This window comes from Salvia splendens, chromosome 20 (genome assembly GCF_004379255.2).
Source record: "Salvia splendens isolate huo1 chromosome 20, SspV2, whole genome shotgun sequence".
NCBI lineage: Eukaryota > Viridiplantae > Streptophyta > Magnoliopsida > Lamiales > Lamiaceae > Salvia > Salvia splendens.
Window position 1 is genome coordinate 4,488,009 of NC_056051.1, and position 11,412 is coordinate 4,499,420.

General features: G+C 35.4%; 2 protein-coding genes across 2 annotated transcripts; both read left to right on the plus strand.

Annotated features, from left to right (window-relative positions):
• Positions 1 to 114: 114 nt before the first annotated feature.
• On the plus strand, positions 115 to 2,543 carry LOC121782021 (selenoprotein K-like). The gene is made up of 4 exons (XM_042179727.1): positions 115 to 185; positions 1,853 to 1,956; positions 2,034 to 2,181; positions 2,272 to 2,543. Exons 1-4 carry the CDS (start codon positions 167 to 169, stop codon positions 2,307 to 2,309), a joined length of 309 nt encoding a protein of 102 aa, XP_042035661.1. The 5' UTR covers positions 115 to 166; the 3' UTR covers positions 2,310 to 2,543.
• Positions 2,544 to 8,344: 5,801 nt separating this feature from the next.
• Positions 8,345 to 11,037, plus strand: LOC121782984. Its single transcript, XM_042181004.1, has 5 exons — positions 8,345 to 8,593; positions 8,675 to 8,755; positions 8,944 to 9,023; positions 9,105 to 9,304; positions 10,561 to 11,037. Exons 1-5 carry the CDS (start codon positions 8,439 to 8,441, stop codon positions 10,639 to 10,641), a joined length of 597 nt encoding a protein of 198 aa, XP_042036938.1. The 5' UTR covers positions 8,345 to 8,438; the 3' UTR covers positions 10,642 to 11,037.
• The last annotated feature ends 375 nt before the right edge of the window (positions 11,038 to 11,412 follow it).

The window sequence follows — 11,412 nt, forward strand, 5'->3', positions numbered from 1 at the left end:
CCAACTAACGTTGCTTACGTGTCGAAATTGCAAATGGCTCCTGGCGGTGTACCAGTGATGTCGGTCACACCAGATTACTACCCCAACCTCTATATAAAGTTATCAATTCGTTTCACGCGTGCGAATAAACCAAGGAAGACTCCGGAGAATAGTTGAAGCTCCCACCATGGCATACGTCGAGAGAGGTGCATTTCTCCTACTTTTTTTATATATCGTTGATTTTTCGTTTGATCCTCTGGCTAATTTGATGTTTACTTCCAATTTCCGTATTTTGCGATCTATTTTTCACGAATTTGGTGCTGAATGATTGATTATTTGTTGTTAATTAGAGTGATAGTTTATGTTCATCTTATATAAATCGTGATGAGAAATATCTTTTGTGATGATTTGTTATCGTCTTAATTGATCGATCGCTCGATAATTCGGAACATCCCTGTTATTGCTGCTTGATTGGTTGAAATTCCGGATAAGCTTTATCATTCCGGCTATTTTATTTCGGTGTCGGTCGAGGAATAAATTTATCCGATAATCTATTCGACATTGAAAATCTGATTATTGCGCTTCAGAGATGACGAAATTCCTTTTTTTTTTTAATTCATTCGTGGATAATTTTGAACTGCGAAATTTTGGATTTGAATAGCAGTTTTGTTTCATATTTTGAAGTTTCTGGTTGTGTGTGACTCTCATTAAAGAACCAGCTAACAGACAGTCAAATTGTCATGGATTTCCAATTTGAGTCAAGGGTATATTTTTTGTTAAAAAACAATTAGAAGAATAATACACATATAGGATGTCTGAGTGAAAACCAAAATTTGCCCCCTGTGTTGTCTTAGGTGGGGATAACGTCATAAAAGAACATAACTTCTACTGTTATTTACACATACTGTATTTGAAAGCTCTTGAGCAAGTCATTCCTCCCGGAGCCACCTTAGATTATGTTGTTGGGTCTAACTTTGCAAGATCCATGGCCTTTTGTATGGTATTAAAAAAGTTAGAATTCTAAGTGAAAAACTGAATTTTGCCTCTGTGTCATCTGAGATGGGGATAAGCACATCATAGAACAGAAATTTTACTGCTATTTATTTGTTGCTGATAGAGATATCAGGCCACTCACTGAGCCCCTTAGAATATTTTTGCAAGTGTAATGTTAACGATTCTGTAGTTGGAGAATTGATATGACTGTCAAAAGTAGCTCTTGTTTTATAATTGTGGGAGAGAACTTTGACTCCATATGTTAAAATCACATCAATTATAACTGTAGGAAGCAATATTATGTAAGGATACTTGATTAGATATATGACACAGATTTTTTTGGATGTCAATCCATTTGGACAGTAAGATGTAAAATTGAAATCCTCAAACAAATGCAGCTATTATTTGTGAGTTCATACATGTATTTTCCACTTTCCAGAAAACTTAGGCCCTTCTTGGTATGATGAAATGGAATGTGATTCCTACTTCCATTCTATTAATTTACTTGGTACGATGGAATGAAGGACGGAATGGAATGAAAATGCAAAGAAATTATAATATTATTCTTATCTTCATTCCATTCCATCATACCAGGAAGAGCCTTAATTTCTTGCATTATGCTGTGTATCTTGACCTGTTGGCTTGATAAAAGTTCTTTTGCACTGATCTTTATTTGGTCTGTTTGTTATCTGAGGTCCAACAAAAGTTGCTTAGTTTAAACTGGTAGCTGATGGGGAACTGAACCCTTTGTTTGAGAATTAACATGGGTTAAAACCATAGTATATTTTGTAGATAAAGTAACATCTAGGTAGATGCATACTTCAATATTGTTAGGTAGTTGTATCTATTTGCACTTATTAGTGATTTTCCCTCCCTTCAGGTGTTATCAAAGATAAGAGATCAATATGGCGACTGAAAACAATCACAGACTTCTTCTGGGCCATACTCAACATGATTGGGGTCTTTTTTGCCACGATGTTTTCGGTAATCCTATTCATCTGTCTAAACTTTAGCAGTTCCACTGCAAATCATGCCTTCATTCTCCCCCCTACCTCGTGCAGATGGAGAAGTCTGAAGCCTATCGGAAAGGGTCCGGTGCCAGCAAGAAATGGGACGGTGGTGGTCCAGGAGGTCCGGGAAGTGGCCCATACGGTGGTGGTCCACGTGGGCCACCTCGTGGATTAGATAACGTTAGAGGAATAGATCACAGTAAGTCCCCCTTCATCTTGTACTAATCTTCCTGCTACGTTTTTATTGCTCCTTTCGTTATTGAATTGAAATATATAAATCCTGCTTCAGGTGCTGCTCCTGCCTGTGGCTCCTGCTGTGGAGGTTAATCGAGGCCGTTTAGTAACCATAACAATCAACCTGGTACAGTTCCATGATCTGAAAATTTGCATATTGTGTGACTTTTTTTTATTAAAAAAAATTGGGAGTTTCAGTTTCCAGTACATATTGGGAGTCTCAATTGACATGTACCTGTTATCAATCTGTTTTGTGCATTAATATTTTCGTCTAAGTGTGTTGTTTGTTTTCAATCAACTGTTTTGTGCATTAATATTTTCGTCTAAGTGTGTTGTTTGTTTTCAATCAACTATGTTACTTTTACATTGACCGTTGGTGTGATTTGAGAACTTGTAAATTCATAAGTATTTTCTTGGCAAAATTTCACGAGGCATGATATATAATTTTTAAAAAAATGTAAAAGTCATGCTCCATCCGCCCCTGAAAAGTGTGAATATTTGATTCAGCATGAATTTTAATGCATAATTGATAAAAGTAAGAGAGATAAAGAGAAAAAGTAATAAAGCCGCAACTCTTTAGAGAGAAAAGACTTTCCAAAATTAGAATGTTCATATTTTACAGAGACGGACTAAAAATGAAATTGTTCATACTTTTTCGGAACAGAGTGAATATGTATAAATTATTGGAGGGTGTATCCCAAACGTTAAAATAATTCCTTCCACCAATTCTATAAGTAATATGCGATGGAGATGTCTGTTTTTTCTGTTTTACTACCATGACGATGTAAGACCACTTTAGGCAATTTTCCCTCCTCAAACACAAAAAAAAACTATATCTCAATCCAAAAGATTTACACATACAACAATTATATAAAAAAAAAAATACAAAATGGAAAAAGTGAGTAATGATCAAGAACTGCCGCCAGAGTTCATCCGGCCAGAGGCGGAGCAGCCCGGCCTAAGGGCATCAGCAGTGGGGCGCTCTAAGGAGCGCCCTAAAGCCCGCCCTATGCACCGCAACGTCAGCATTTTATCCTCCTACCCTTTCGCCAACCGTGGGGCGCCCTATAAGCTGCCCTAAGCATTTTCTTTTATTTGAATATTTAAATAAATACAAAAATTGGGAAAAACCTTCATTTCATTTATAAAATTAATACATTACAATACGAATTAAAAAATAATACGCAAACTCAGCGACGACGGTTACGGGCCCACACTTCTTCAATCATGTCGTTCATGAGCTGAGCATGGTCTTGTTGGTTGCGCATTGAGGTCTCTCTAGATAGAACCTCATTGAAGCCCGTCGGTAATCCTCGAGCGGGGGGCGCGGTCGTCGTGCTGGAGGAGCTAGATGCACCTTCATCATCGGTCCAGTCGTGCCCCACCGTAGTTGCTCGGCAAAAATAGTATGCAACTAGACGTTCGTGAGCTGCGGCGTGTTCGCGGAGGACAAACGTCCGACGTCGAATAGGCCTGGGGATCTGCTCCGCCGCCGCCGCCTCCACCTCCTCGCGCTGCATTTCGGCTAAACATTCCGCCATTGCATCTTGAACGGCTGCATTTAAGGCTTGAGTCAAGGTCGGACTACCGCCGTATGAGGAACTCCGGTCGTCATGGTTCATTTTGGCTTGTGAGAGATGGAGAAATGTGAGAGATGCGAGAAATGTTCGTATAAAAAGTAGAATGAGAAACGAGGTTTAATAAATAGACAAAATTCGAAAAAAAAAACAAAAACGCGTTGCATCGTCCGCGTCGCCCACAGTGGGCGGACGATGGCGCGGACGATGCCATATCGTCCGCGCTTCCTCCGCGGACTATCTGTCGGGCGAGGACGACGCATCGTCCATCGTCCGCGCACCCACAGTGGCGGACGATGGCGCGCCCGAGGCATCAGGCGGCCTATCGTCCGCCTCACTGTGGGTGCCCTAACAACGTTCGTGGGAGCAGAGGCGGAGGTCCCCGTGGTGGACTTCAGCAGCCCGGAAAGCCTAGTAGTTAGAGCTGTGTATGAGGCGAGCAGCAAATGGGGGCTTTTTCAGATTGTGAATCACAGCATTTCTAAGGAAGTGATTGAGAATCTGCAGAGGGTTGGGAGGCAGTTTTTCGAGCTTCCGAATGTGGAGAAAATGGCGTATGCGAAGGATCCGGAGAGCAAGAACATGGATGGGTATGGAAGTAGGCTTAGAAATGGTTGGGTTGATCATTTGTTCAACAAAGTAAGGCCTCCTAACTTCGTTGATATCGGTTCTGGCCCAAGAATCCTTCTGATTATAGGTATTTTTGTTTGATTTTGATTTTGCATGGAATTATGAATTTGTGTGTTTTGAATGAGTATGTGTGCTGCTTGGTTCTTGGAATTGGGCGTCGATAGCGTTAGATTTTACGGGTGCTAGGCATGGTGAATTTTAGGAGCGTTAGGTATGGTTTGATCTTAATTTTATGGGGTTAACGTTAGATTTTATGAGTTTTAGGTTCGGTAGGTTTTAGAGGGGGTCTCGTATGGGAGATAAGTATGGTGTCATTCTCGATACTATTAGATATAACGAGCGCTAGAGGCTATAAATTTTACAAGTGCCGGAGATTGTAGATTTTATGGGGCTAGATACAATGTTATTAACTGAAGCATATATAATATGTGAAGGTGAGACTAGTGAAATCGTAGTAATAAGGTTACATTCTAAAATTAATTGGTAAATAAAGAAGTGACAGTGTTATATATATTTAAATTGATTTCTCTAACTTTATAATTTTGATGTGTGAAAACTAATATGTATATTCAACAAATGGAATTAATAGGTTACTTGGAAAATTTAAGTCATAGCCTCTATACATGGAAAAGGATTATTACATTGTATTATTTGAGCCACAGTGGAATTATTAATTTTGTTATATCTTATATCTTATTATTGTTTGAATATTGTAATCGCTAGCTGCATGTGAAAATATTTTGGTTGTAAAAGAACGAATAGATTGGTCCATTCATGGCGGCAATTAATTAACCTATAACTCATATTTTCAAAAATTAAATAATTGCTCGGTGTGGGTATTATTTCGCTACAAGAGATATAGATGAATAGGCATGGAAAAGAAAAAAAGAAAAAGTGATTATTATTGAAATGATAGGCAGGTTACCGAAAAGTATGAAAGAAATATGAATGAAGTGGTAGAGAAACGTCGTTAGGGTTGGGCCTAGGGTGGAGGAGTTGAAGAAAGCGTTGGGAGGCGAGGAGCTCATCTACAATTTGAAGATCAACTACTACCCGCCGTGCCCTCGGCCGGGTTCTTGGGGTGTCAGCAACAAAAAATGTCAACACTGTTTCAACACAACATCAACCGTTGATACTGTGTTGACATTTTTTGTTACTATTATTTTGTCATCTGTTAACATTTTCTAATGGTGCAGATCATAGTTGGAGTTTGTACAATATTTAGAGTTTGCATTTGATCACATGCCACATTGTCGATAATATGACTCTTAGCTTATTATTTGCAACATCTTTTTGTTAAACGTTATACTACTAGTTTCTTTTAGTTCATATGATCATTCCTCGTTTAGCTTTCATCGCGAGTATTCTTTTGGATTTATTTTAATTAAATTAAAACTGAGATCTGCAACTAAACTTTGTTTTGTTTTCCTGAGATTTTGGGTTGAGATTGATTATGATAGGCACTCGGACCACACCAGCAGTGGCGGAGGCACGATGGAGCCAGTGGGGCCCTTTGCCCCTCAGCCATTTGAATAATTACTATATAATATAATATATGTATGCAAAATTGGGTCTATGAAATGTTAGCTCAGTTGGTTCAGATTTCTGCACCGTGAGGTATTGAGTCCGATTCCTTCCTAGAAGATTCTTTTATTTGGGTGCCTATATCTTCTTGTTTTGTGCATTTATGCTTTATTTATTGATTATATTAGTTATTTTGTATAAATAATTTTAGCTTATGATTATAAATACTATACTCCCTCCATCCCCAACGAATATGTACTTTGGGTTCGGCACGAGTTTTAATCTAAAATTGATAAAGTAAGAGAGATATAGAGAAAAAATAATTAAATATTGTTAATAGAGAATGAGTGCCACCTCATTAGAGAGAAATGGATTTACAAAGTTGGAAATTGCATATTCTTGTAGGACGGACTAAAAAGGAGAGAGTGCATATTCTTATGGGACGAAGGGAGTATAATACTCCATAATACTAGTAAATTTGATTTTGAAGCTATGCAGGTAGTTCATTTGCTACTTTTTTTAGTAATTTTTTTTAGTTTTTAAGTAGTTCTACAATAGAAAATAACTATTTGATCTAATAAATATGAAAAATATTTCATATAGTATTAGTAAAGTATGTCTTATGCTCTAAAAAATCAATTTACTAGTTAATTTTCTCAGCATTCGTTTTTCATGCGCGGCTTTTTATATTACTCACATTTCTGTGTCGTTAGCATCGAATAGACACAACAAATTTTAATGATAGTTTGGGCCCCACCGTTAATATTTTGGCTCCGCCACTGCACACCAGCGGATCAAACAACTCTGCCCAGCCCAACAACAGTATAACCTTCGGCCCAACCCAATACCCTTCCTAAACATAGATTATTTAGTTTTTATAAGGTAAAATTAATTTACTCCACTTTATTATCAAACTCGTACTCTATTCAATTAGTTATCTAAACCTAACGACGTACTCCTCTATTGAAGCCCAAAAAACAACGATGAATTGACTAGATATTGTTTAGGCAATGCATCCATATAAAATATTAAATACATTTTTGAAATAATTTTTATACTAATTATTTGGTCTAGATTTTATTTCAGGTAGTAAATACTTAAGTATAGTATGGAAACCAAACATGTTTCCAATTGCATATATATTAATTAGAAATATAATAACTACTTGGGATAACTAATAGAGCACTGGTGTGATGCATATCAAACAAAGTTTTGATGATGTTGCATAAATTATAAATTTTGCATTCTCATTTTTTCTGTTATAAAATGACAAAATCTTTTCCAACAGACCATATATATATATACACACACTATATATGTGTTCTATAACTTCTTATTTATTTATTTTCTTGCTTCTTGATTTTTTAGACCTTTTTTATGGAATTTTCTAGTTGTTTAGATATCTATTCTATATATTTCTACTATGCATAATATCTATTCTCCATATGGCTGCAACACACCTTGTTGACTGCCAATATCCTTGTCGACCCCATTAATAGCTTTTGGTCCTTTCGTCTTCAATAATTATATTATGCATTAATTATAATGCATACATGTATACATATATGATGTCGGGAATCAAACGCCTAAGACCTTTGATCATGGCGAACATTATAGAACTCCGAAAGCTCATTCACGACCAGTGGAGTTAGGGGTGAGAATATGGGTACCCGACTCCAAAAATTTGGATATCCAAACCCAAGCCTGCATTCTCTTTAACTATAAATTTTCTTCAATCTCATAAATTTTATACGCGCTTTGTTGTAATGTAGTTCTTTCACTCTAAATAACTATGCAATTTGGTATAGAAAAAAACCAGTTTATTTATAATATCCATTTTATTAGGAACCAAATTTACTTTTATATCATTTAATTAAATTTGACGCCTTTTATTTTCCTTCACAAGTGGCGCCTGCTTTTTGTTTTTCCCTCTCTCCCATTTATTTTTCCTTGATTCACGGTAAAGAAAAATAGTGCCACTATAATATTTATTTCCTAGGATTCAGTTTATAAAAAACATTCTATTATTCTTATGTAAAAATATAAATGTATAAAATTCTATACACATAATACTCAATTGTAATGGAATTCGGCCAGTATTTTGATTAATGTATTTGGATTACAGATATTTTTCTTGATCGAGCCCTTGCGAAAGACGAAATAAGCTTTGGAATTTATAAAAATTAGTAGTAAGCATGTGGACCAGCTCGTCAAATTTCTCTATTTTTACATGTGTTTCATTTCCATAATTGATTTTCAGCATTTACATGTGGAGTAATTGTTTTATTCGTGCCAACTTTTCAATTGGCATCTATCGCTAGTCCACATCGTAAATAGTAACCACAAATTCATCAAATTATATCAACAAATTATTGGTCCTCTATAAAATAAAACCAATCCAAAATCATTATTTCCCAAAACAACTCAGCGTCTTCTATAATCTTCCCATACAACAAAAACACATAATTTCACACTCCCAAAGATCAAAGCTATGTCAATAGCGAGTTCTTCCTCCATCATCATCGCGAAGCCGAGCACGAGCCTTCAGTCCCTCCCTTGGAATCCCATCTCCAGATTAGCCATTTCCAACTGCAAGACCGATGAATTCGGCTTCTGGGCCGCCAAGAAAACACTTCAACATACAAGGTGTGTCAAAAAAAATAAAAAACTCAATCAGTTTTAATTAAAAATAGGTTTTTTAACTATGTTTATTTTTATATTTTTTAGGAAATCTTTTGTTGTAAGTGCTGACACTGCACCTGAAAATCCTCCAGCTTCTGCCCCAACACCACCTCCTTCCAAGCCCATGTAAGTAAAATTTCGACGTCCAATGAGTGAGGGAAGTTGGAAGGTGTATATAATTTCTATCCATCTCAATTAGTTTGAGGCCTTTTGGGAGTGACAAAAAAAAATCCATGCGAGCTTGACCCAAAACGGACAATGTCTAACTAATGTTACAGTCGACGATCCTAATAGATAATTCAATGATGAAACAGGAGCTGGGTTTTGGGGTTTGTTGTTACATTTATTCTACCGTTTTTTACTAGCAAATTGGGGCCATTACAGGAGATAAAAGGTAAGAAATTCAAATAAATCTCATTATTTAATTTTGGAATTATGGTTTGCTGAGAAAAGAATGGTGTTTTTGGGTGTATAGATAGGCTTGAAACATCACTGCAAGCGGTGGAGAATATAGCGGAGGCGGTGGAGGTGGTGGCCGAGTCCGTCGACAAGATCGCCGAGAACTACGCTGAGGATCTTCCTCAGGGAAAACTGCGCGATCTTGTTGAGAAAGTTGAACATTTTGCTGAGAAAACAGCCGAGGCGGCTGGCGCTCTTGATAACATCATCGATAAGGTATAATATCATTGGTCCTTATTACTCCTAATTTTTAGTCGATTAAGGACGTTAATTTGTATTTATAAATGTGTCAACTGCGTTTTAACTAGTATCCTAATCTTGGTGTCCCAATTAAAATTAAGAGTAGCAAATGAAAACATCTTAGAAAAAAACAACAGATTTAAGGTGTTAGTAGTATATAATTGTGTTCTCAACTTTAATGCATTTTTCTTTCCTGCCTACTTTTATCATTTTTCAAAAAAAATCACACACAAATAATTTGTATTTAATTTTGTGTTCTTATAAGATAGTATGTATTTTGTAGTGCTTTGTTTGCTAATCAGAATCTTATTTTGATTTGATTTGAAATTTATAAATGATTTAGTTGAACGCGGGACCTGAAATAATGTGATGGTTGATATTTCAAAATAACAAAATAGTATTAGTAAAATAGAATTATTTTGAAAGCTGAAGATAGTAGTTTATAATACTCTCCTTGTCCATGATTAAATGTCTATTATTTGACCGGCACGGGTTTTAAGAAATTGTTTGACTTTATGTAGTAAAATATATGTAGAGAAGTTAGTAGAATGTTGGGCTTAATTATTTTTATATATTGATTTTATAATAAAATGTGAGTGAAATAAGTTAGTGGAGTGTATGGTTTACTTACCAAATATAATAAAAGTGAAATGAGACATTTATTGACGGACAATGAAAAAAGAAAAATGAGACATTTAATGGCAGATGAAGGTAGTAGTACGGAGTAATATTTAATGTGCCGATATAAATGAAATAGAGTACAGGGCACGAACAATATTTAAAGTGTGAATGATGTATTTAAAAACATAAATTATGTCCTTATTAAGTAAAATTGTTGTTAGTCATTTTTTAGTGACGCTGTTGCGTGTTGTGCGCGCTCACGGTATTGCACAGAAACTCGAGTAAATGTACATTCACGTGCATGGGGCTGCGTTTATTACTCCCTCCGTTCTCATAGAAATATGTCAGTTAGGGTTGCACATGTTTTATGCGTTGGTAAAGTAAGATAGAATGAGACAATTAGTTAAAATTGTGTAGTGGATGGCGAGGCTCATAAGTGATAAAGTCAAATGGAAGGAGAAAAAAGTTCTCATAAATGAATATGAACTATTTTCATGGAACGGACGATAAAAGAAATATGACCTATTTCTATAGGACGAAGGAAGTATTATTTTGAGAAATTAAAAAATTGTGAAAATACTAATGAAAAATTATTGAATCATACTGTGCAGGTTCAAGATGTCAGCGAGCATGTGGACAGCATTGCAATTGTAACCAATAAAGTAGAAGATCTTCTCCGGCACAAAAGATAGTTAATTGGATTTATTCATTTTATACCTTTCTACAACACCAATTTTAGCTAAGTATGTTAAAAAAGATAAAATAAAAAAGTTGGGATAAGTCTAATAAGTATATCAATAAGGAATAAATAGTTAGCGTTAAAATGCTAACTTTTTTTAAATTGTTAACTTGCTAACTCATGAACGTAGTGTATTAAATATGTCAATATATTCATATTAAAATATCAACATATATTTATGTTGACATTTTAATAAACCGTGTTGACATTTAAATATTAATGTCAGCATAATGTATTAAAATATCAGTTTGAAGTTATGTTGACATTTCAGTATCATCGTGTTGTAATTTTCTGCAAATATCTTTTGCAAGGAACAATGATATTCAGCCTACATTTACCATTTTTAAAATTTTTTTTTGTATATTTATTTTAATTTTATTTGAAACTAGGGGATGATCGACGAACAACAAAATCTCCATTAATTATTTGGGATAAGTAGTTTGTGGAGGAATATGAATCAAGTCGTCATCTCATGTGTCCCTCTATGTGTAGATATTAATTGGTGAAGAACTTATTTGTATTTTAGTATAGATAGTCATTGGTGGAAATGAGTGATTTTGAACTTTATGTTATATACTCCCTCCGTCCCTAAAGAATATGCATTTTGGGGTCAGCACGAATTTTAATGTAAAATTGGTAAAATAAGAGAGAGGTGGAGAGAAAAAGTAAATAAAGTATTGTTAGTGGAAAATGAGTCCCACCTCATTATAGAGAAAAAAACTTT

Coding starts and splice junctions, on each gene's coding strand:
- LOC121782021 (XM_042179727.1), top strand. Junction 1,957..2,033: donor TTTTTGCCACGATGTTTTCG/GTAATCCTATTC, acceptor TACCTCGTGCAG/ATGGAGAAGTCTGAAGCCTA. Junction 2,182..2,271: donor CGTTAGAGGAATAGATCACA/GTAAGTCCCCCT, acceptor ATCCTGCTTCAG/GTGCTGCTCCTGCCTGTGGC.
- LOC121782984 (XM_042181004.1), top strand. CDS start 8,439: ATGTCAATAGCGAGTTCTTCCTCCATCATCATCGCGAAGCCGAGCACG. Junction 9,024..9,104: donor GCCATTACAGGAGATAAAAG/GTAAGAAATTCA, acceptor TTGGGTGTATAG/ATAGGCTTGAAACATCACTG. Junction 9,305..10,560: donor TTGATAACATCATCGATAAG/GTATAATATCAT, acceptor CATACTGTGCAG/GTTCAAGATGTCAGCGAGCA.